Below are 26127 nucleotides of genomic sequence, written 5' to 3'. Positions count from 1 at the left end.
AGCTTTGAAAAACAGAAACTCTAATTATGGTCTTCAAACGATTTATGAGAACCACTCTTAACTATGCTTTCAGAACATAGTTCCCAACATTCAGCAAGCCAGAGATACTAGGTAACAGGAAGTTGTGTTCACCTTTCAACATATATTCCATGTCTTCAGTAAAGAAGACCTCTTTATAAGTGGAGACAGCTGTGCCTAGTTTTGGAGCACTCGTTACTAATTTTCAAGGTTTTTCAGTTGATAACACCAAAAGGCCCTGTCTCCCTTATAACACCTACTTGTTTTCCCTTCCTTGTGGATGAAGGGCCACCCTGTCCCTTGCCCATTCATTGTATCAGAAGCAATGCAGCAAGGCACAGCACCTCCACAGCAGGGCCCAACAGCTAAAGCTGGTCCACCTCTATTACTTCATTACATGTTGACCCCAACTCCTCATCCACTCATGAAAATACAAAGCAGACAAGAAGAAATCCCTTAAGGCTACATCAGCCGTTCACAACCACTCTCCACTCACTCTTGCCCTCTCCCTTCCTTACTCAACAGGCATTGATCCATGGCCCTATTCATCCTTGTGGCCACAAGGGCTGTATTGTCCACAAACGACAACTGGCTCACCTCCCATCCCCAAACCCCCATCTTTCACTCGCCTCTCCATTTACCTCTCATACCACCCTATTTACATGTTGAACAACCATGGTGATATTACACAACCTTAATGCAGCTCTACCTTCAACTCAAACCACTCACTCTATCCACTTTCTACCCCAAAATCAAGCTCTATTAATTATGTAAAAGCTTTCGATGGCCCTCAACAGTCTTCTCCCTATCACATATATCTGCAACACTTACCAAAATGCCTTCCTGTCAACTATGTCATATGCCTTCACCAAATCCATAAAAATTATTTTTTTCCTTTTGCCAAAAAAATTCTTGCTATATATTTTACTATAAAAAAATTATCCACATATCCTCTTCCTTTTCTAAACCTACACTGTTCTTCCTCAATTACTCAGTGTGTAATGCCGGGATTCTGGAATTATATATGTAGGTTTAGAAGGTTAGAAGCATAACATGAATCGGTAATCAGAAATCTAATTAGACATAGGCCATAAGATGCATCACCCCCCCAGGAGCCCCTCCCTTACCTAAGGTGTACATGACTCTTCACACGTACGAAACCACCCTCCGTCCCTGCCGCACCCTCACAGTTTGGGCAGTGTATCATGTTCTTCACCTTCAGTGATGCCAGTTGGCTTGTTACACCCTGACTCAGTATATCTTCCAAGACTTTTACTTCTACCTCTAGCTTCCCTACTCTTTCAGGATCCCCAAACTTAAACTCCAGTTTTGTCTTTTCTTTTATTCCAATCACCATTTTCTTTATCTAATTATTTATCTTTATTTGTTTCTTTTATATTATTCCTTTATTTATTTTGTTTTATTTTTTTCTGTTATAAGTTTAATGTGAACCACCCACAATCATCAGCCAGCTGTTGGGCACTCTGATTACCTATCTCCCTATTTTATTCTCCTAATTTAGTTATTAATTTTCAACAATATTATTCCAGATGATTTTGATAAGTTTCCCCTTCACGAATGTCTTCCCTTCCTCCACCCAATGAACTCCGTCTTCTGCCAAGGTCTCTTGAAAACTACTAGTGTTAAAATGGATGGTTTGGAACTTCCTTAGCTTCTTCAACCTTTTATTTACCTAGTGTTCAACTTTTTTTATAATTCTGCATGAGGGGACGGAGAGGGGGGTCACCGAATTTATGAAGCGGCCTTGCTGTGGATGTGCTGTGTCTTGCGACACTGCTTCTGACCCAGGGCAGTTGACAGGATGCAGGGATGACCTGTCATCCAGGAGGTGCCAAGATAGGAGGGTGGAGGGGAGTGGAATATATGGGAAATGAAATCGGTGGGAGTGATTTCTATGCCTTTTTCTTTTTGGCTACCCCCCATGTAAGAGGGAAAAAGCCTTTGGTATATGTATGTATATACTAATTGGTCCTCCCTCTGGATATGCTCTCGGTTCCATCAGGCATAAGCATACTTCTGCCTCACAATCTCTCGTTACCATTTCTGCAACCTCCACTATGCCATCATCAAGACTTTCCTCTTAAACACTGTATTTACTATCATCAACTTTCGAGACACATCTCCACCATCATCTCTCCACTACAATTTTTTCCTGAAATTTCACACTTCCCAACCAATCTGTGTATAAGTTCATCTCCTATCCTAGCATTGAGATATCCTAATAACACTACATCCAAAAAGCCTCCCTTCCTCTACACTCTTCTCACTACCAGGTCCATATGCACTTACAAAGACCTACATCTCCCTTCCCAGTTTCACCTTCATTCACATTAACCTTGAAGAAAGCTCCTTTCCTTCCACCATATGCTTACCTATCTCTTCACTTACTAGTACAGCCACCCCTTCTCTCCCTTGTCCTCTCTTCACTCCTGACACCCGACTACACTCCCAAACTCAAACTCACCCCTCCCTTTCAATATAGTTTCACTCAAGGCCAACACATCCATCTTTCTTCTCACAAACATACTGGTTATCTCTTCCCTTATACTCTCACCTGTACCACATCCATGTACATGACCCAAAACTTAGGGTTCTGGTTGGTAAACTCCCAGACCCTCTTATGCCTTTACATTTTTTTAGGAATATCCCCTTTGGGGCTACAGATTGTAGGATGTCTAGTCCTGTTCCTGTCCCTTTTTTGCCGCCTTTTATGACTCAAGTGGAAACACTTGGTGGCAGTATTCTTCTTCCCAACCACAGCATAATGGAGGGACAGTTGTAATACAACAAATTAGCATCATTTCTCTATGAATAGAGATTTCCTCTATCACAGACAAAATTATGGGTGGCTCTGGTCTGTAGGGTGCCCCATATAGACCCTAAGTATCTGCTGCATGTTACTGAGTAGCTTTTAACCCCACCATAACATGCAGTCAATACCACAGACAGGAAGACACTGGTAATACACAGACAAATACACGAGAGACCCGGGGCTAAGGATAGATTGATTTACAACCTTAAAATCAATGCTTCTCATAGCTTCCAAGAAAATATCAGTCACTGTAATACTTTTAAGAGGAAGTAATTATATATTTGATCTACAAGTACATAGAAACACCATTTTATGAATGATACATCCCTCTGTCAACTACCAGGATATAGGAATCTATTAAATTAGACTTTGTGACAAAAAAGGTGATGGAAAAACAAATTCACTATTTCCATTTTATAAAAAAAAAATTAATCACATTATAATGATTAAAAAAACATTATATGCTTTATACAGTGTATACTTTGCAAATTAAATATTTGTCTTTTCCCACAAAAGACTGTCAAGCTGCATCTTTTGGAATGAAATTTTGTGGATGATAAAAAAAAAAAAAAATTAACATTTTGTGTATATGTTTGAGCAGATGGTAACAGTAACAAGAAAATATTCGGCCTTAAAATAAGGCAATTACTGGGACTCCTTCTTGTGAAGGTTTTTTATAGCCATATTAGTGGCCAAAATTGCCCTTCGAGAGAGCCTCATTTGTCCAGTTGCTGGGTCACGTCCAAAGTACTTTACTTTGATCTGCTGATTCACCTCTAAGCCTAAAGCACTAGGATGCTGCACCTGTGGGAAGAAAGAAGGTACTAAGAACTGGTAGTTTCACAATAATATGTATAATAACAGAAGAACTGTCACTGACGAAAATCTTGTGTATTTGGTCTACAGCCAGAGAACACATGACTGCCTTTATACACATTGTTTTTTTTTCTAACATAAATACATATACCAAAGGCTCTTTCCCCCTTATAAAGGAGGTAGCCAAAAAAACAAAGGGCGCTGAATGGCCTACCGGCTCCGGCACTTGGCCTTCGAGCCAAAAATTTCATCAATCAATCAATCAGTCAATCAAAAAACAAAGGCACTGCCACCTATTCCATCCCCAACATACTCCACTCCCATCCACCCCTTTCCATCCCTCTTATCTTGGCTCTTCCTGAAGCTTATACATTACTTATATGAAGTGGCCTTGCTGTGGATGTGCTGTGTCTTGCGACACTGCTTCTGACCCAGGGCAGTGGACAAGATGCAGGGATGACCCATCATCCAGGAGGTGCCAAGACAAGAGGGAGGGGAGTGGAGTGTGATAGGGGTGGAATGGGTGGGAGTGGTTTTTATGCCTTTGTTTTTTGGCTACCTCCCTTATAAGGGGGAAAAAGCCTTTGGTATATGTATGTATGTATATACTCTGGTAAGGTGGAGAGCAGAGATGGAAAAAGGGCTGGCAAATAGGGTTAATCAAAGAATAATGGGGTCGTCTGGGCATATGTAAAGAATAAATAAAGACTAACGAACAAGTGAGGGAAGATAGGTGAATGGAGTAAGCTTGAAGGGAAGCCCTGAGAATGGGATGGATGGATGGATGGATGAGGGCCTTGGGTAAGTCTATTAAGCATGGAAGGGAGAGGGAAAGAGACACATCTGGATGGGGATTGGTTGTGAATGGATGGTAAACTGAAGCAGCCCTAAGGCACTTTTTCTTGTCTGCTCTGTGTTTTTGTGAGTGAATGAGGGTGGAGTTGGGGGGGAGGGTCACCATGTAATAAAGCAGTGGGGGTTAACCAGCTTCAGTTGTTGGGCACTGTTGAGGAGATGCTGTGTCTTGCTGCATTGCTTCTGACCCAAGCAGTGGACAGGGAATAAGGCTGACCCTTTATCTACAAGGATATAGGATGAAACCAAAAACAAATGAGTGAGGGTATTTTGACTTAGCCACCCCCTTATGAGGGGTAAAAGACCTTTTGTTATACATATGAAACTTTTTTGTTACAAACATACATACATACAACAAAAGGTCTTTTTCCCTTGTAAGGGAGAAGCTATTGGTATATAGATACATAGATATGTGTAACTTAAACACTAACACCCAAATGAGATGGCTAGACATAGTTGTCATTCCCACTCCCTTCACATTCACTCCTTTCTGGGATAAAGAAATTGTGCAATGGAGTTCCTGAAGTAGTAATACTCTTACTTGCACTATTTAACCTTCTCACAAGTAATCTCCCCATACCAAATAGACAGCATCATATTAAAGTGCTCACATATGCAGATGACCTACCAATAATAATGCAGCACAGCCACTAAAAAAGCAGCTGTTGCCCCTAGTCTCACTCACAGAAGACCCATGGCCTCCAAGAAACTGGCAACAGCCCCAGGGCTAGACCGTAAATCACTTAGGGAAGAGATATTGTGTTATTGTCTGGGGATTGGTAATGTGGGGCAGTGTATTTACCTAGTTTTACCTTGTTATATTATATGGGAAGAGAGCTATGCTCGTAGTGAGCCATCTTTGCATCTTTCAGCATTTAGTTTGTTCTTAAATTCTTGTATGGTTTTTGCACACACTGTTGCCTCATCCAATTTGTTCCAGATATCTATGGGGTGCCTTATGTCTTCTGTGTGGTGGTTGCATCTGGGGCAGTTTGAAAATGTGGCCAGGCCTATTCTGTATTGGTACAGTACTACCTCTCATTAACAGATGTTACTTAGCTGTGTTTGCGGTGTTTTTGCTGTGTTTTCGGTGTTTTTGGTGCAGTTGTTTAGTGCTGTGCAATCACTATGCCACCCAAAAACCACTCCAAATCAACAGATTATTCACATCAACGGATACCGTTACCCACCTTTTAGTCCATTAATGAGAGGTAGTACTGTACTATCTTAATGATGGATGGTGTCCTCATAATAGACACACTAATGTGGTTCTTGTCTGGTGTGGGAAGGAGTACTGAATATCGAGTTTGGTGGTCTTTCTTAAAGGGCTTCTTTAATCATCTGGGTAGGAATATGTTTTTGTGTGGATGTTTTGTGTGGTTTGGGTGGCAGGTTGTGGTAGTATACTGCTAAGTGGACAAATCTTTCCAATGGAAAGGAACCAAAAAAAAATCTGGGTCTAATACTTGGTACCCAAATGACATTTAGCCCACATATCAAGGCAGGTTGTGGTAGTATACTGCTAAGTGGACAAACCTTTCCAATGGAAAGAAACCAAATAAAATCTGGGTCTAATACTTGGTACCCAAATGACATTTATCCCACATATCAAGGACATGACAACAAAAATCAACAAGAAAACAAACCTATTGAAAACCATCACTAGCACAGACTTGGGAAACAAAAAGAAACTCTAACAGCCATCAATGAATAGTTCATAAAAAACACTCGAAAATATGCCTCCACAGCATGTTTCCCAACAACAAGCAAATCAAACACAAACAATTTACAGTGCAAAAAAGGGCACTGAGTAATAACTGGATGCACCAAAACCATTACTACAGGACACCTATATACAGAAGCCAGAATCCTTATAGTAGAACATTACATGAAAATGACAAGAACACAATTCTATGCCAGAACCCTTAACAACACACACCTTTCACACTATATTTCATGAGCACCACCAGCAAAATGAAAAAGGAGAAAAAAAAAAAAACTACCACCCAAACTATACAGAACATCCAAACAGAAACACATTCGCACCCAGATAACTAAACAAGCCCTTCAAGAAAAATCATCTTCCATACCAGAGAACACAAAAAGCCTAAAGAACATCACCAAAGCAACTCTAACAGAATATTTTTGCCTAAGAGACCAAAATCCTCCCCCAACAAGCAGTACATGAGAACAATTGGGCTACAGCTTTATGCTAAAACTTTTAACCCATTCGCTTATCATTGCACCACACAACACATACTACATGACATGACAAAAATCAACTCCTGCAGCATATAATTCGAAGATCTACAACAACTTACTCCTGCCAATTACCCCCCCCAGTATGCTTATCCAAAAACATGTACACACACTAAGCAGTGTTTACACCAAATGAGTCCGGGTTGATTCTCGCCAAATGCTAAGAATATGAATGGCTACAAGATTTTGTTTGCAGCATTCTAGACATCCCTAAGAACACTTCAACAATCTGTCTAACATTTGTAAAGGTTTAGCCCCTTTCATTTCATCATTCAGTTTCTCAATACATGACACAAAGGTAATTTGACTTCTGAAGATTGAAAAAACTAAAGATTGTAACCGATGTCGTTTCTACTCAAACAAACTCACAACAGTTGAGGAGAATCAGCCTTGACTTGTTCAGTGTAAACACAGCTTGACTCACAAAACACACTCCAATCCAGATATACAAATCCAGTATTTCACTACATACCCAGAGACACCAACCTAAATATCACTTCCAAAACACACAAGTGATGTAAAAATGCCTTCAATCAAGACCCCGCCTATCATGAAAACAGTACCAATAAAGAATAGACTATACATTAGACACCAATTGCCTCAGATGGAATCACCACACATACATACATATACCAAAGGCTTTTTCCCCCTTACACAGGGGGTAGCCAAAAAGAAAAAGGCATAGAAAATACTCCCACCCATTTCATTTCCCATATATTCCACTCCCCTCCACCCTCCTCCCTCCTTCCCATATTGGCACCACACAGTCACAAAATACATAATCTTACACTACCCCACTCTCACAAGCAACACAAAATAAGTGAGATCCAAATTAGCTGACTGATCACTGGCATACAGTCCTGTAGAATCCAATAGAATTCTCTTGAATATCACCAAGGGAAAGAACTAGCTAGATACAGAAATGATCAACAGTCCTTGAATTTTATCATGCATTATCATCTGTACTATTATTTAGTACCCCACATTTCTTCATTATGGTATTAAAAAAAAAAAAAAAAAAAAAAAAAAAAACATAGATAAATAAAATGAAAGAACAAGAAATGTGTTTTTCTCATCTAAATATATACTAATTCATCCTTACAGCAGTTAAATAAAACCATGCATGAACTTACCATTCTTGTGTCCAACTGCGAGTTATGTAGTAACACTGGATGCATGGAATCATATAAAGTCACCATTACACCTGTCTGGCGTATTTCAACAATTGTGGCAGTATAAATAGCTCCAAACTCAAGCACTGGTTCACTCTCTGTTAACAGCTCATCGAGAGCTTCTCGAACCTCGTCCATGGATGATTTTTGGGGTGCGAACAGAGTCAAACTGCCTTGGTCCTGCCAACTGAACTGTACACCTGTTTCACTTTCCAGTCTTCTAAGATTAATACCACCAGGTCCGATCAATCGACTACGTTTATTTGCAGGAACTGTTACTGTTTCTACTTTTGGCCAACATTCTTTCTCCTGTTGCCGTGGAGCGGACATAACTTCATTCATGATGTTGATAATCTTCCCTTTAGCCTCCGTAGCCTGCTGTATTGCTTCCATCACCACCTTCAGAGGAATACCAGGAACCTTGATGTCAGCTTGCAATGCTGTGATGCCCTTTTTAGTTCCAGCAAGTTTGAAGTCCATATCTCCAAGGTAATCTTCTATACCCTAAATAGCAATGAAAAGAAATAAAATGTCAATCTGTTGCCCTTGATCTCTTGCAGAGGATTTCCAACCTCATGGAAACTAGCAACAGCCTCTGGGCAGGTCAAGTCACTGAGAAGATATATTGTATTGTTGTCTGGTTAGTGTGGGACTGCCCATTTTCAAAACCCATGAACACCGTCACTTCCATTTACTCTGTTTACAAGATGAAACCCTGAGAGGCTGATACTTGGTCTCTGAGCTGGACCCAAGGTCTCTTTCTACTAACCTCAACTGTATTTCTTATACCTTTTCACACATGGAGAGCTGACAACCAGTGGCTGCTCCCCTCCTTTTATTTTCAATTGGTGACATTACAGTTAGGTAAATACATACATTCATATACCATAGGCTTTTTTCCCCTTATAAGGAAGGTAGCCAAAAAATAAAGGCATAAAAACCACTCCCACCCACATCCCTATACTCCACTCCCCTTCACCCTCTTCCCTCCCTCTTATCTTGGCACCTCCTGGATAATGGGTCATCCCTGTATCTTGCCCACTGCCCTGGGTCAAACAATTAGGCAAATATAGAAAGTCACACCCCAATACAACACAGACAACTGCCCAAGTTTCTTCCCAGAGAGCTGTGAGAGGTCCTGATGACTGCTGCCAGCTGCCATGTGGCTGTGGGTTTTTCACTCAGTGAAACTTAAGGCAAAATTGGTCATTATTATTTGCTGCTTTTCCTGTTCCCTTCCATCCTCTTCATTCCACATACCATCTTCACATACTCTATAAAACTTTATCCTTGTTCATACTTGAAACATTACTGTTTTTCCTCTAATCCTTTTTGTATTTATCCTTCACTATATTCATCCCATAACTCTCTCACCTTTGCCATGTATTTTTTCTCCTTGCTGAACCTTTGAAGAAAAGAAAAGAAAAGAAAAGAAAAAAAAAAAAAAAAATCCAACATTCCTTTGACTTACCAGAATGTCCGTGAGAGTTTTATACTGTTGCAGTTGTCCTTTGTCATCATAGCGAGTTACAAGACCTACAGCTACTCCTGCAGCTGCAGCTGATACATTGACTCCTGCATCCATCAGTGCTAAACTGCCACCACACACAGTTGCCATGGATGATGACCCTAGTGCAAATGAAAAAAAAAAATAAATAAATAAAATAAATAAAAAAATACTGATTAGCCTTTACTTACAAAATGAGGTTGCTAGACATGAACAGGAGCATCCTTGTCCCTTTCATTTCTATCACAGTTGTCACTCCTGCTCCATGAGAAAAACTGCACCTTCTTTGTTTCCCAGCAATACTGGGGTGGAAAGGCAGTTGGGAGAGAGTATTGATAAAAGAGTATTGGGATGGTTTGGACACATGGAAAGAATGAGTAAAGAAAGATTAGTAAAAGAAGTGTGGAAGGTAGAGGTGGAAGGGCAACCAAATATGAGATGGATGGATGGGGTAAAAGGGGCATTGGGAAAGAGGGGAATGTCTGTTGAGGAAGGAAGGGAGAAGACAGAAGATAGGGGTGAGTGGAGAATGGTTGTGTATGGATGATGTTGTGATACATGGAAGGGAGAAGGTGGGGGATGGGGTGGTTGAGGGAGTATGTGTGAATGATATTTTGATTTTTGACACAGCCCGAATGGATTTCTCCCCGTCTTCTCTTTTTCCACATGAAGGGATGGAGAAGGGGTCGCCAATTAATGAAGTGGCCTTGCTGTGGATGTGCTGTGTTTTGCTACATAGCTTCTGATCCAGGGCAGTGGGCGAGATGCAGGGATGACCTGTCATCCATGAGGAGCCAAGATAAGAGGGAGGGAGGGAGTGAATGGGAGTGGAGTATGTGAGGATGGAATAGGTGGGAGTGGATTTTATGCCTTTGTTATTTTGCTACCTCCCTTGTAAGGGGGGAAAATGCTGTTAGTATACGTATGTATAATGAAAGGCACTTGTTCTTTTCTGCATGCCAAATGACCTAATTCAACTGTGCAGACCATTCAATATTGAGCCTGAGCTTATTTCAATTAATTTCATCCATAGTGGAAAGCACTATATTTTTGGTCTGATAATTTCATTTAGCTGTTTGGTACCCCTTCAGTACACTAAGTACATACTTCCTTTGAGATCAACAATTTCAATTCTATAACCATTGGACTACATGACAGTGGAAGTCAGAAGAATCGTACTATTTCAATTCTGTTACCATTGGACTCCATGACAGTGGAAGTCAGAAGAATCATACAATTTCAATTCAGTTACCATTGGACTCCATGACAGTGGAAGTCAGAAGAATTGTACAATTTCAATTTTGTTACCATTGGACTCCATGACAGTGGAAGTCAGAAGAATCGTGAAGGGGTGACTGCTGGGTAGTAAAGGTCGCAAAGCTCGCTCAGCAAGAGCTCCATGTCCGACCTCTCTTCGTGTCACCGCTCCTCCTCGAGAGAGTTCGTTGTTGGCATACGAAGGAAATGAGTAGTGCAGGTGGAAATTTTGGTCTTTCATACCCCTGTTGAACACAAACATATCTGAGTCAATATCTGTGTAATTAATGTATTTACATTGGCAAAGCATATTGGAAGATTTTTCAGTGTGCAATATGATCAGACAATGAATAATATTCAAACAAATGGATTAACAAACACATACATAAGTAAAAATACATACATATACCAAAGGCTTTTTTCCCCCTTATAAGGGAGGTAGCCTATGATTTGGTTTAATGTCACAAATTTTCCCCTATTGGGATGGTAGGACAATACCCCTTACAGCGGACTTTGTAGCATGGAATTTAATGAACCATGCCCTTAGTTCAACTCACCCTGAGCAGGATTCGAATCGTCATCATCTCAACCTCCGCCAAAAGTAACAATGCCCTAACCTGCTCAGCCAGTGAGCATCCGAAAAAGCCATTTATTGGCCCCCCCCATCTTAGCTCCTGTTGGATGAAAGGTCTTTCTTGTCCCCTATCTACTGCTAAGTCAGAGGCAATGCAATCAGACACAGCATCTCCACAGCAGGGCTCACCCACCAAAGCAAGTTTAGCTCCACAATTTCATTTCATGGCAACTCTCATCCACTTGAAAAGTAACCGAGAAGACAAAAGAGAAATAATTTCAAGCTACATCATTTCCTCACCCATTCACAAACACTTTCCACTCACACTTATCTTTTGCCCTCTCCCTTCCATTAATCTTGCATTTGAGGCACCTTTCACCCTATCCATCCACCTCATTCTTGAACTTCCCCTCAAATTCATTCCATCCACTTCTGTCTTACACGCTCCTTTCGCAAGTATTTCTTTACTCATCCTTTCCGGATGTCCAAATCATCCCAGTATTCTTCCATCAAACCTATCTCCCAACTTTCTTTCCGTCCCTACTCTCTTCCTCACCTCACTTCTCACTCTATCCAACCTAATAACCCCCCTCCCCGACATACTTCTTAAACATTTCATCTTAAATACATTTAGTCTCTTCCTTTCTGCCTCCTACAAATTTCGTGTATCATGGGCACAATCACTCCTTTGTGCAGTCTTCTCTTTGCACCTATCTCCAGATACCAATTTCTTAAAACACTTTTTATTTTTTCCCGACATTTACTTGGTTCCTTTTCTCTAAAATTCTCCTCCACTTAGATTAATTGACAAACATTACAGTATACTACTTGTTATCAATCAATCTGTTGCCCTGGGTTTATCTTGCATGAGAACCATTGCCCCAAAGAATCTAGGCATGGCCACCTATTCAGCCCATAAGTCACTGCAACATCAATTCTTTTCTTTCATAATTATTGACTCTTTTCAAAACTAGTACCTGATGTAGCCCTCTGTATCTATTCCCTATATAGAGTGAAGGCATGCTAACCAAACCAAACCTAACCTAACCAACCTAACCTAACCAAACCAACCCTAACCTAACCAAACCTACCCTAACCTAACCAAACCTACCCTAACCTAACCAAACCTACCCTAACCTAACCAAACCAAACCTACCCTAACCTAACCAAACCAACCCTAACCTAACCTAACCAAACCAACCCTAACCTAACCACCCTCATTACATGTGGGTCATTGATATAGTACCTACTATGGTGGAAACTACTTACCCAGTAGCTTGAAGAAGTGGATCCAGCCTTGGTGAATTCTGTGGAGCATCAAAAGCAACAGTGCACTGCACTTGGGTCTGCCCACGTCTAAATGTTGACGAGCCATGTAAAGGATTATACAAGTCGACTTCACACTGAATGGGGCGAACATCACAGACATCCCGGCCATCACATCTTTACAGCAATGAAAGAAAAATAGTATTATTAGTACATATAGAGAACAAGATCTTGATAGATCTCCTACAAGAGAAGACTGGGGCAAGAGCAACTGAATATATACATGTGTCAACCCCCTTTAAGGGGAAATCTAGAGATGAAGAAAGAAAAATGTAAGGTAAAAAAGGAAAATAAGGATGTTAAAAAGGGACGCTATCTATCTATGAGTATATACCAAGGGCTTCTCCCCCCTTATATGGGACATAGCCAAATCAAATGGATAGCATGTTACATATACATACATAATCCTACAACTTGCTAAGATCAATAAAAATGGCATTTACATATTTGGACTAAGAAATTATTAACCCCTTCCATACGGTGCCGCACACGTAGGCATCATGGGGAGCGAGTGTATTCGCGAGGCTGCCATATCGGCGTCTTGATTATATTTATTGTAGTCACCCCTCCATAATGACATTCTTTCTAATTCTTTTGTAATCGCATTTTCTATGGTTATCAAAATTCACGGGTGAAGAGAGAACGATCAATATAAGCGGTGACTATATTTTATGATGCGAGTATTATTACGACACGTCGTACGGCTGGCATTGGCTGCTGCCACCGAGCTCTAAGTCCATGACGCCTACGTGTGCGGCACCGTATGGAAGGGGTTAAAAAAATATTGGTCACACTGATAAGGCATAGAGTAGAATATGCGGCAACATTATGGTCACCCAGTACCATACATACATATACCAAAGGCTTTTTCCCCCTTACACGGGGGGTAGCCAAAAAGAAAAAGGCATAGAAATCACTCACACCCATTTCATTTCCCATATATTCCACTCCCCTCCACCCTCCTCCCTCCCTCCTATCTTGGCACCTCCCAGTACCAAAAAGAATATAAAGAAAATAGAAAGAAGGTAGCCAACTCAAAAGGCAGGTACCCACTCCCACCCATTACAGTCCCATCCATCAACCTTTCCTTCCTCTCCCCGTAGCTCTTCATGGATGATGAGTCATCCCCTTATCCTGCCCACTGCCCCGGGTCAGGAGCAATGTAACTGCCCCATACATACCTGACATTTTCATCAAGAATTAGAGAGCGGAAGACACTTTTGGTGACTTTATTGAAAGCCTCATTCAGAAGCAAAGTGTCCGTCCCTGGAAAACTCTGCAGTAATTTTGGTAAGATGTCGCAGCGCACACTGTTCACCTCACCATCCCGGGACAGTTTGTTATGACTAGAATCGCTGAAGATTGTTCTTAATCGAATTTCACATAAGGATCTGTAAAAGAAAAGGAAATGAATATGAACTGTGAAATAGATTCTACATACATACAAGATTGTTCTTAATTGAATTTCGCATAAAGATCTGTAAAAGAAAAAGAAAAAAATATAAACTGTGAAATAGATTCTAGAAAATTGAAAAATCAATACTTTTTCATCAACCTTTTGTCTCTGTGTGGCAGATTTCTGGAAATGAAAAATTAAACAATGTAAAAACATATTTCCTGCACACATAATGATCCTATATATGGTAAGAAAAATTCACAGATACAGTCTCTGCTAGATATTTTGTAGAGGAAAGAGCAGGGAGAAGGTACATCTGCCATATCCTATTATTACATGTTATAATGGGTTCGGTATACGGTAATTTCAATTTGCGGTAAGGTTTTCAGGAACGCATATGTACCGTATAATGAGGACTTACTGCACCTCTATGGAATTTCTTCTTGTCTACTCTGTAAATTCTCAAGTGGATGAAAGGGGGAGGGTCACCATATAATGAACCAGCGGGTTAAATCTAAAAGTAGCTTACCGTGTAGCTTCCTGAAGCTCCTCAGAAACCTCCAGAGGGTTACTGAATTCCCGTTTTGGTTTTCCGACCTCTTTCTGAAGTTGCTGGATGGACCTGATAATATGCTGGCATTCCTTGACACCCATCTTCAGTGCCTTCATTAGGTCTTGCTGAAGTACATTGTTGCCCCCTCCTTCCAACATTACTATGTGGTACATGAAATAACATTGTAGAAAGAAGCTCCTCATACAGAGGTTGTAAGATTACCATAAATATTACACACATTCATACATAGATATACCAAAGGCTTTTCCCCCCTTACAAGGGAGGTAGCCAAAAGACAAAGGCATTAAAACCATTCCCACCCATTCCATCCCTAATACACTCCACTCCACTCTCTACCCTCCCTCTCATCTTGGCACCTCCTGGATGACAGGTCATCCCTGCATCTTGTCCACTGCCCTGGGTCAGAAGCGGTGTCGCAAGACACAGCACATCCAGAGCAATGCCACTTCATTAAATTGGCGACCCACCCCTCTCCGTCCCCCCATGCAGAAAAGGATAAATATTACAGCTTGGTAAAAAGGATACAGCCTACATGATTAACCTCTTCCATACCATGATGCCTATGTTGGCATCATGAGGTGCAAGTGGGTACATAGGGATGCCGGCATTGACATCCTGATTATATTTATTTTGTAGTTGTAGCTAAGTGACCCCCAAATTCTGTGAACTGGCTTGATCCCATTTTCTGTGTTTATTATTACTGTGGATGTGCTGTGTCTTGCGACACTGCTTCTGACCCAGGGCAGTGGACAAGGTGCAGGGATGAACCGTCATCCAGGAGGTGCTAAGATAAGAGGGAGGGTGGAGGGGTGTGGAGTGTATTCAGGGATGGAATGGGTGGGAATGATTTTATGCCTTTTCCTTTTTGGCTACCTCCCTTGTAAGGGGGAAAAAGCCTTGGTATATGTATGTATTATTACTCAGTGAAAGAGAATGAGTAATACAGCAGTGACTTTACATTTCATAATGCAAATATTGTGATGCATCTTTGAATCATCATACATCAGGCATCCAATGCTGCACAAGAGAATTTTACTACTATTGAAGAGGTTAACCCCTTCAATATGGGTCACATCGCACATCTGGCAGCATTAGCTGCCAGACGTGCGATGTTGCGTCATAATACTCGCATTATAAAAAATAAAGTCACTGCTCTATCGCTCGTTCTCTTTCACCCGTGAATTTTGATAACCATAGAAAATATGATGAAGCCAGTTTACAGAGTATGGGGGCCATGCAGGTACGACTACAATAAATATAATCAAGACGCCGACGTCGGCATCCTCGTATACCCACTTGCTCCTCATGACGCCTACGTAGGCGTCACCGTATGGAAGAGGTTAACCCCTTCCATACGGTGCCGCATACATAGGCGGCATGAGGAGCAAGTGGATACGCGAGGCTGCCATATCGGCATCTTGATTATATTTATTGTAGTTGCCCCTGCGTAATGACATACTCTCTAAACTATCTTCATCACATTTTCTATGGTTATCAAAATTCACGGGTGAAAGAGAGAATGATCGATATAAGCGGTGACTATATTTTATGATGCAAGTATTATTACAACACATCGTACGTCTGGCAGCTAATGCTGCCTGTGAGATTTTGGCCCATACTGAAGAGGTTAAGGGAACTCTTTAGCCTCTTTAATATCCAGAGTTTTCCCTAAAACAACAGTAAAAACTGTCTGGCATAAACCAGAACATAATCTTTAAAGGAGGCGGCACTAGACCTTAAAGAACTGATCAAAACATAATTTAACCTTTTAACACCCATAGACCCCTTGAAAGCTGAATGAAATCATTTGTCATATGTGACTCCAAATATTTCAGGATCTCCAGTTCCTCCATAAAATAAATCTATCTATATTACAAGGTAGGTAGCCAAGTTTAAAGGCAAGTACCCACTTCCACCCATTTCATTCCAACCCATTCCACTCCCATCCACCACCCTTTCTTCCCCTTCCTCTTAGCTCCTCATGGATGATAGGTTGTCCCTGTATCCTGCCCACTGCCCTGGGTCAGATGCAATGCAGCAAAACAGTGCTATAAAATAAATAAATAAAAAATATACTCACCAACTAGATTCTGTTGTGATGCTGTAATAACCATATTCAAGGTACTGTGAGATAATTCTCTACGAGTAGGGTTGGTAATGACTTCATTGTCAATAAAACCAACCCGCACAGCCCCTACAGGACCACTCCATGGGATGTCTGACACCGCTAATGCTGCCGAGGCTGAAAAGGATAATTTGTAAATAAATTATTGAGCTAACTGAAGAAACAAATTTCTAACATTACTATATGAAAACATCAGCAATACATACAAGATTGCACTGGTAGTCCATAGCCCTAACAAGCTTTCAAAACTTTCAAAATGCAGTTGATTCTTCAACAGTAAGATTGTGCCATTTCCTATGCTTAATATATTTTTTGTGTTTCTCTTTCTAACCCTGCTGTACAGTGAGACCTCTCATTAACGGACATTAATTAGCTGTGTTTGCAGTGTTTTTGCTGTGTTTTCGGTGTTTTGGAGTGGTTTTTGGGTGGCATAGTGATTGCACAGCACTAAACAACAGCACCAAAAACACCGAAAACAGAGCAAAAACAATGCAAACACTGCTAATTAACGTCCATTAATGAGAGGTAGTACTGTATCATGTTCTTCTCTCCAAACTATAACAATGAAACATTTTTATCTTCTGCCGCTTTTACAAAAGTTTCTTTACCCTTGGGTAACTTTATTACTTCATTTCCATACCTTCTCTTACTATCCAATAATCTCATTAAACTTCACTTTTTCCTTTCCCATGATGATTCCATAATCTTATTAAACTTTACTTTTTCTTTTCCCATGATAATTTTGATGCAGCCTGAAGGGATTTCTCCCCATCTTAAATGTTACTGCATGAGGGGATGGAGAGGGGGAGTGTTACCAATTAAATGAGGCTCCTTTGCTGTGGGTGTGCTGTGTCTTGCTGCATTCCTTTTTGACCCAGGGTGATGGGCAAGACACACGGATGACCTGTCATCCAGGAGAAAACAAGACAAGAGGGAGGGATAAAGGGAGAGAGAGATAGAGAGATAGAGGGATAGAGAGAGATAGAGGGATAGAGAGATAGAGAGAGAGAGAGAGAGAGAGAGAGAGAGAGAGAGAGAGAGAGAGAGAGAGAGAGAGAGAGAGAGAGAGAGAGAGAGAGAGAGAGAGAGAGAGAGAGAGAGAGAGAGAGAGAGAGAGAGAGAGAGAGAGAGAGAGAGAGAGAGAGAGAGAGAGAGAGAGAGAGAGAGAGAGAGAGAGAGAGAGAGAGAGAGAGAGAGAGAGAGAGAGAGAGAGAGAGAGAGAGAGAGAGAGAGAGAGAGAGAGAGAGAGAGAGAGAGAGAGAGAGAGAGAGAGAGAGAGAGAGAGAGAGAGAGAGAGAGAGAGAGAGAGAGAGAGAGAGAGAGAGAGAGAGAGAGAGAGAGAGAGAGAGAGAGAGAGAGAGAGAGAGAGAGAGAGAGAGAGAGAGAGAGAGAGAGAGAGAGAGAGAGAGAGAGAGAGAGAGAGAGAGAGAGAGAGAGAGAGAGAGAGAGAGAGGGGGGGGGGGTGAATGTAAATGGAATGACCGAATGAGCGGGGATGAAATGGGTGGGAATGGAATTATGCCTTTTGACTTTGGTTACCTCCCTTGTAAGGGGGGAAAAGCCCTTGGAATATATATGTATGATGAGGATGACATGCGGAAAAAAAAACATACATACCTACATATACCAAAGACTTTTTCCCTTAAAGGGAGGTAGCCAAAAAACAAATGCATAAAAACCACTCCCACCCATTCCATCCCTATCACACTCCACTTCCCTCCCTCTTATCTTGGCAACATAGGATATTGAGGAATAAATATCAACTGTTTAATCTTGAGAACATGTAATTAATTGGGAGTTGTCCAACATCACTGGAGTATTATTCTCCATATCACTAGCCCATGAAAATATCAAAATTAAACATTCACAGTATAGCTTTGATTGAATGCATACTGCATATCTATCAACATGCCAGGAACCTCTTCCCCATTATAAGGGGGGTAGCCAGCCAAGACACGCTCCTATCCACCACCCTTTGTTTCCCTCTCATCTTAGCTCCTTGTGGATGAAGGATCGCCCTTATCTCCTACCCACAGCCCGGGTCAGAGGCAATGCATCAAGACACAGCACATCAACAGCAGGGCTGCTTCATTTACTAGGGAACTCTGTTGTGTCACTAATACTCTGTACATAGCTACACTTTTGTACTAGGTTTGACGCTCCTTGAGCGTAATAAATTGATTAAAACAAAAACCCCACTCCTCGTTCTCTCATGTGAAAAATTGAGATAGGGAGAAATCCTTTCTGACTACACCAAAATATCATCCATACAACACCATTCTCCATTCACACCTTTTCCTATATATTGATGTATATACGTATACAATGAATACCATAGGAGGGGTACAAGGTAAACTACTGGAATGGATAGAGGATTTCCTACATGAAAGAAAAATGATAGTGCTCAGAGATGAAGGTTCTATTTGGGAAGGTGATTAGTAGAGTTCCACAGGGATTGGTACTGGCTCCAATAATGTTTGCTATTTATGTGAATGACATGGACAAGGATGCAGATAGTTACATGAACTTCTTTGCTGATGATGCAAAATTGTTGAAAAAGTGAGCACTGAAATAGACTGAGTCACTGCAGAGATATATGAACAAAATCTGGGAATGGAGTCAGAAGTGGGATGTGGACTTGAACATCAAGAAATGTAGTAAAATGGAATTTGGAAAAAGTCAAAACAGGATATCAGGACAATATAAATTGATGAAAAGGATGTAAAGAAAGTAGGATTTGAAAAAGACCTGGGAGTAATCATCACAATGGATATGTTCCCTGATAATCAGATAAACAAAATTGTCGGAGAATCCTACAACATGCTGAGGTCAATAAAAGAGGCATTTACTTACTTGGACAAAGAAATGGTGAAGAAAATGCTAGTCACATTGATAAGACGAAGACTGGAGTATGCAGCAACACTATGTTCACCCAGTACCAAATAGAATATAAGAAAAATGGAAAGAATCCAAACAGCAACTACGGAGATGGCCCCAACACTATCAAAACGAATAGAGACTGTCAAAATTAGAGTTACCAGCCCTGGAATAAAGAAGAGAAAGAGGAGACCTGTTGACCATCTATGGAATCATGAGAGGTAAGGAGGTCCTTGATAAAGAAGACTTACAAAATTGGGATACAAGAAATACATGAGGACATGGAAAGAAACTCAAAAAGGACAGTTATAGAGGAGACCTGAAAAATAATAGCCTTCCCCAAAGAGTGGTGGATGTATGAAACAAACTGGACAAAATGATAGTGTGTGCAAAAACCATGCACGATTTTAAGAACAATTTGGATACTGCGAGATACAGAGATGAGACACCACAAGCATAATTTTCCATCCCGTAACATACAGCTAGGTAAATACATATACACTGAATACTCACCTGCATTAATACTGACCACATCAGGATCATATTTGCCATCTACAGCCAGAAGTGTGCAAGTGACCTGTGTATCATTGATGAATCCCTCTGGAAACATGGGACGTAATGAGCGGTCTGAAAAAGAGACAAGTCTAATTTAAATATCACAAACAAAAAGCATGGGTCATACAGCTGTCCCTTAGATGTCGTAGCTTTAAATATTTGTGGGATAACTTGTGAATTTCTATTGGCATATGTACTGGATAAGATGAGATTGATGGGTTCTGGAAATGAGCAGTATGGATGTGACTTTCTCTGCCTTCCATTTTACAGGACCACCACTGGCAGGTATGCATCATTGGTCTCATGTATGGAACACATCATAACTGTGTGGTTTTCTGAAGCACACTAACCCTTTTAGTAGAAGCAGTTTTACCTTACTGTATAGTAATACAGCATTAGTTATGACTAAATATTTAGAGACAACTACATTCCTCAATGGTTTAATCAAGATAGTCTTCAGTCCTTCAAATAAAATATATCAACTAGAATAAAATGCTCATCTGAATGACACCCCTAAACAGATTCAGCATGAAGATACTACATGAAAATGTATATTTTTCATCTTGTAATTATGAAAAGAAAAGACACGAAACTTTAGGAATGGGTACTTTATAATCTATGTGGATGTAATGTGGCTTTATGTCTCTCATTAAACAAAATATAATAACTACAAAAAGTGAAACTGACCTATAATACGACTTGTAAGTATTTCCTTCTCTGTTGGTGCAAGTTCTCGCCTAAGGAAGTTTGATGGTATTCGACCAGCAGCTGCATATTTTTGTCTGTAGTCAACTGTAAGAGGAACAAAGCCAGCTGCAACAGTGTTTCGTCCTTTGCTTACAGCTGTGACTAGAACTGCTGTGTCACCAATCTGTGCTACCACAGCACCATCAGCAAGTCTTGCCAACTCCCCTTTTCGGAAACGTATGGAACGACTGTGAGAGAAAACAAAATTACAAAAATATTAACTATTCATCTAATTTAATTACCTAGACAAGTTTTAGAATAACAAATCAAAACTAACACTATCTTTTTCATTCAAACTCAAATAGCAGTTTGTTTTCATCACTCTAATGCTCGAGGTGTCAACTATCCTTGCAATGGCACCTTTGTGTACAATGAAATTAAAGTATAATGGATACATTCAATTCTGAGTAGATAAACTTGATCACCAAACTTAGGTGGGAGCTAAATACCTGAAACATAATCTAGTCCATGTATGCACTGTACACTCTCACAACACATGATCCAGTGGTACCTCTTTATATTACTTTATTTCAGGTCTGTTTTCGAGAGAAGTTCCTTCAAATTCACAGCTTCACTTTTATGGAGCAAGTTTGATGTATCAGTCCATACAATTCAAAATTATATGTCATTCAAAGTATCTTGAAGAAAATTTCTTTTAGTTGCTTCTTTGTCAAGCAGTCATAGCAATTACATTTATATTTAGTATTATTGTCCATTCAATTTTTGTTGTATTTCAATTAAGTTAATATTTGTGTAAAACTACTACATGTATTACAGTATTATTTATTTGTATTTTTGTATATTTTTGCTATCTTACTTCTTAAGAGACCTCAATGGAAATAAGCTCTTCATTGGGCTTTTTTGAGAAATAAGTTGGACACCAACTGGGAACAAAGTTTGGTTGATGGAAATATCAAGATACATACATATACCAAGGGCTTTTTCCCCCCTTACACGGGAGGTAGACAAAAAGAAAAAGGCACAGAAATCACTCCCACCCATTTCATTTCCCATATATTCCACTCTCCTCCACCCTCCTCCCTCCCTCCTATGTTGGCACCTCCTGGATGATGGGTCATCCCTACATCCTGTCCACAAGGTAATGTGGAAAAAATATAGAATCAAACTTGGAGACATTATAAATGACTGTGTGCCAATTAAAGTGGCTAGAGACACATTTAGTCAAATATAAAGAACAAATATGGAACTACTGATAAACAGGAAGCTCTAGTTAAAAAAAAAAAAAAAAAAAAAATCTTGTCTTTGGTCATGTCTAACAGAAAAAATAAATAAATGAAATGATACGTGCAGACACAGTCAAGAATTTCAAGAGGTTGAGAACATGTACAGACACACAGATAACCAGGTGAGGAATGAAACAAGAAAACATCAAATGTAGAGAATGGTTGATAACAAGACAAGCAAATGAAAACCCAAAATTATTTTCAAAATATGTCCAAGAAAAGTTAACAAGAAAAGTTGGTTTACCAGAACTCAACGTGAATGGCGATAGTATGATCAAAGTTAAGACAGATAAAAAAGGGGCAAACGTACTAGCTAATCAGTTCAACAAAGTATTCACAGAAGAACCAGACAGAGATGTACCCAATATTCCAACAAAGCAAATACCTGAAAATGTCGAGTGTGGAGTTCTCATTAGCAAACATTAAAAAAGCCATTAAAGCCATGAAAAACAATAAATCATCTGAACCGGATGGATTGCATCCTAGGATAGTGAAGGAAGGAGACAACTGACAGAAGCCCTTAAAATATTATTTGAAAAATATTACAGTACTGGGCAACTACTGATGAACTGGAGAACTGCAAATATAATTGCAATATTTAAACAAGGAAGCAATTGTAACCTTCCAAACTACAGACCAATAAGTCTAACAAGTATTGTGTGTAAATTGATAGAGTCATTAGTCAAAGCAAAAATCATGACTCACATGAAATCAAATACTATTTAGCAAGAGTCAATTTGGATTCTTACCAGGTAGATCTACAGTTCTTCAACTAATAAAGATATTGGACTGATGAACTCAGATATTAGATGAAAATGCTGCAGTGGACAATTTACTGCAACTTTATGAAAGCTTTCAATAAGGTGCAACATAGGAGACTTTTAGAAAAAACAAGAAGTTACAACATCAAAGAGAAATGTTTGAAGTGGATTAGAGGTTTCATGGAGTCCAGAGAGCAATGTGTAATAGTGAATAGCCAAAAATCAGAATGGCATGATGTGAAAAGTGGTGTCTTTTAGGGGTCTGTGGTGGGACCATCATTGTTCATCCTTTATATTAACAATTTCCCCAAATTATCAAAACATGGAAGTGAAATATACTTGTATGCAGATGACACCAAAATCTACAGGCAAATTAAAACCAAGAATGACATGAAGCTTCTTCAAGAGGACATAGACTATATGAAGCAATGGTTGAATAAATGGCTATTACTATTTCAACCAAAAAAAGTGTAAATTCATTGGTATTGGAAGTTATAGTGTAAGAAACAATGGATATAGCATGAATGAAAAGATGACAGAAACAAGCTCTGAAAAGGATATAGGAGTAATCATAGACAGCAAGCTACAGTTCTCAAACCATCTTGCTTTTAGAAAAAGTAAACAAAGCAAATAGAAATGCTGGGTTCATCAGAACCTTTGTTTCCTTGGATGATTAAATTCTTAAGTTGCTCTATGTGGCTCTAATCAAACCACACCTGGAGTATGCAAACCAAGTATGGGCATCATATTTACTGAAGGACAGAGAAGTTATAGGAGTGCAAAGGAGAGCAACCAAGTTGGTACCAAAACTGAAGGAATTAACTTTTGAAGAGAGATTGAAAAAAATGAGACCACCCACACCATCATATAGATGGGTACAAGGTGACATGATCAAAACATTTAAGATCTTAACAGGAGTAATCTGAAGGTATGTCATGATATTTTTGTACTATGGGAAAATGGCATACCCAGAGGACATCATATGAAATTAGTGAAGAATAGATCAAGGTTGAATAAAAGGAAGACCTCATTTTGTAATGGAGTGATAAATAATTGGAATGCATTACCTAATATACGAGACTCAAAATCAGTTATCAAATTTGAGTGTGATCTGGATAAAGCATGAATTAAACAAGATTTATTACATAATTATGGAGCTAAAATTCAATATAATATTTCAAACTGATATCACCACCAATTATTCAGTTTAAAGTCCAGAGCTGGATACACAGGCCTGAGCTCAGCCTCTTCCAGAAGACTACTGTGCGGCTCAGCCTACATTCTTTACATTTGTTGATTAATTAATTTGTATTGGTTATTGGTTTGAATTGCTTGTAAATTGATTTTATGCTGAAATAAATTAATCTAAATATGAAAGACATATTGCTAAACCAACATCATCCTGACAATTGTATCTACTGATTCAGCCATGGTGCTCTAGCTAGTAAAATTAAAGTTAATAAAGATGATGATAATATTGATTTTGCTGAAACTTTTGGTTAGATATCTATCCCTCAAGGGCAAGGCATATCAAACTGATTTAACTACAAAGGCATTATAAAGAAGGCACCTGTGTTGTAGGTTTAGTTTGATGGTTCTATTCCAGTATCATTCAAACACATTTTTCACTTTTCTTTTTACATTTAAAAGATTTTTTTCTGTGGAATAGTTTGATTAGGTTAGGTTATATTTGGTAAAGAACTATGGGACAATGTAAGTTTCATGTGCATTTCTGGAATTTTACACAAGTTTGACTAAGTAACAAGGAGTTTCAAAATACCTTTATACTAATCATGGTGTACTGTTGGGAACTCCTAAACTATAGTAACCTACCAAGTTTGTAAAGAATATGTGGGTCACATGAAGAATTGTCACCCCATGAGATCCCACCTGAAGAAATGTCACCCCAGAATGCCCACATGAAGAATTGTCATTCTATCAGATCCCACCTGAAGAATTGTCACCCCAGTATACTGAATATCAACAGTGGAATAAAGATTAGGTTTAGGTTAGGTTAGGTTGAATGAAGGTTATGCTTATTGTCATCATCTTATACAACCAAAAATACATAAACCCTGGATAGCCCACTTGAGGACTTGTCACCCTAGGAAAGCCCACATAAAGAGTTGTCACCCTGTTCAAGTCTGGAGTGATAATTCTTCATGTGATCCTAATATGTTATTGCATCTTTCTTTGCAGGGCCAGGAACCCGCAAAGGGCCACTTACAGGCAGCATGATTAGCAGGCACTGAGCAGGGGAATTAAGAGTTGGGGGACAGAATTTGGACTAGGAATGGGGTTAGGACAAGGGTTAAGAGTAGGGTTAGAATTAGGGTCAGGACTGGGATTTGGTTTGAGGAGAGGGAGGTAGTGATGGGTGATCCTAGTTCTAAAAGTATCAAGAGTGGGACTTTTAACTACATGGATTGCAAGATGATTCCTCCCTTGGATGCCACAGGGAAAAAATGAGTACTTGAATATGTTGGAGTTTGTTTAGTATGTGTGGTATTTTGGATTGCAACTGCCTCTAGTTATTCATGTATTTTTTGGGTGTACTTTTTTTTATATCAACTAAATTGTGATTTTGTACACCATTTGTTGTCTGTGTTATGTGTATTCGTCTTAGTTTCAAGTCTACTGTAATAGACCAAGACTAGTCTAATATCTTGTTTTAACCTAGTGACTGATGTAGTGTGTCTGTAATCACGTCTGACCCAACTTGCTGCTATATTTTGTGTGTACTCTAATTTGTATATGTCACTATTATTATGTGGATCCCATGCGATGTCGCAATATATTTGTGTGGCCGAATGAGTGTCTTACAAGCAAGACACTTGTAAGCATCGTAGTATGTCAGCTGATATTTACCCATTGGAAAATTCTGCTCGCACCTCTTGAGCCTGGTCTTGTTTAATTGAAGTAGAATAGTGTTTTAACGGTAAAACATAACGTAATCCACTCATACGTCTTCCAATTTCACATAGTCTTTGGTACCGAACTATTCTTGCAGATGCCATGTTTATTTACAAATACAGTAAGAGTCGAGGGACCGGGGATATAGATAAGAACCACTTGAATGTAATGAATCAGATAGGACAAAGCAAAACAAATTTTATTTTTAATCTTTGGATTTTTTTGTCACCCTCCTTGTAGGATACAATTATCTTTCTTAGGGTGGTTGTCTTGTTTTCTTTTACATATTATCACAATACACTATCTCGTTCCATTGTT

The 26127-nt window shown here is 39.6% G+C and overlaps 1 protein-coding gene across 1 annotated transcript; it reads right to left on the bottom strand.

Moving 5' to 3' along the window:
* Positions 1–104: 104 nt before the first annotated feature.
* PNPase (polyribonucleotide nucleotidyltransferase 1) lies at positions 105–25971 on the bottom strand. Its single transcript, XM_076200947.1, has 11 exons — positions 25765–25971; positions 20832–21079; positions 20103–20216; positions 16668–16829; positions 14543–14726; positions 13799–14008; positions 12561–12734; positions 10769–10962; positions 9425–9582; positions 7915–8457; positions 105–3655 (listed from the first exon to the last, which is right to left on the bottom strand). Exons 1-11 carry the CDS (start codon positions 25911–25913, stop codon positions 3497–3499), a joined length of 2295 nt encoding a protein of 764 aa, XP_076057062.1. The 5' UTR covers positions 25914–25971; the 3' UTR covers positions 105–3496.
* Between the last annotated feature and the right edge of the window lie 156 nt (positions 25972–26127).

This window comes from Oratosquilla oratoria, chromosome 17, assembly GCF_046742065.1.
Source record: "Oratosquilla oratoria isolate Oo_2021 chromosome 17, ASM4674206v1, whole genome shotgun sequence".
Lineage (NCBI taxonomy): Eukaryota > Metazoa > Arthropoda > Malacostraca > Stomatopoda > Squillidae > Oratosquilla > Oratosquilla oratoria.
This window is presented reverse-complemented; position numbering and strand designations above follow the sequence as displayed.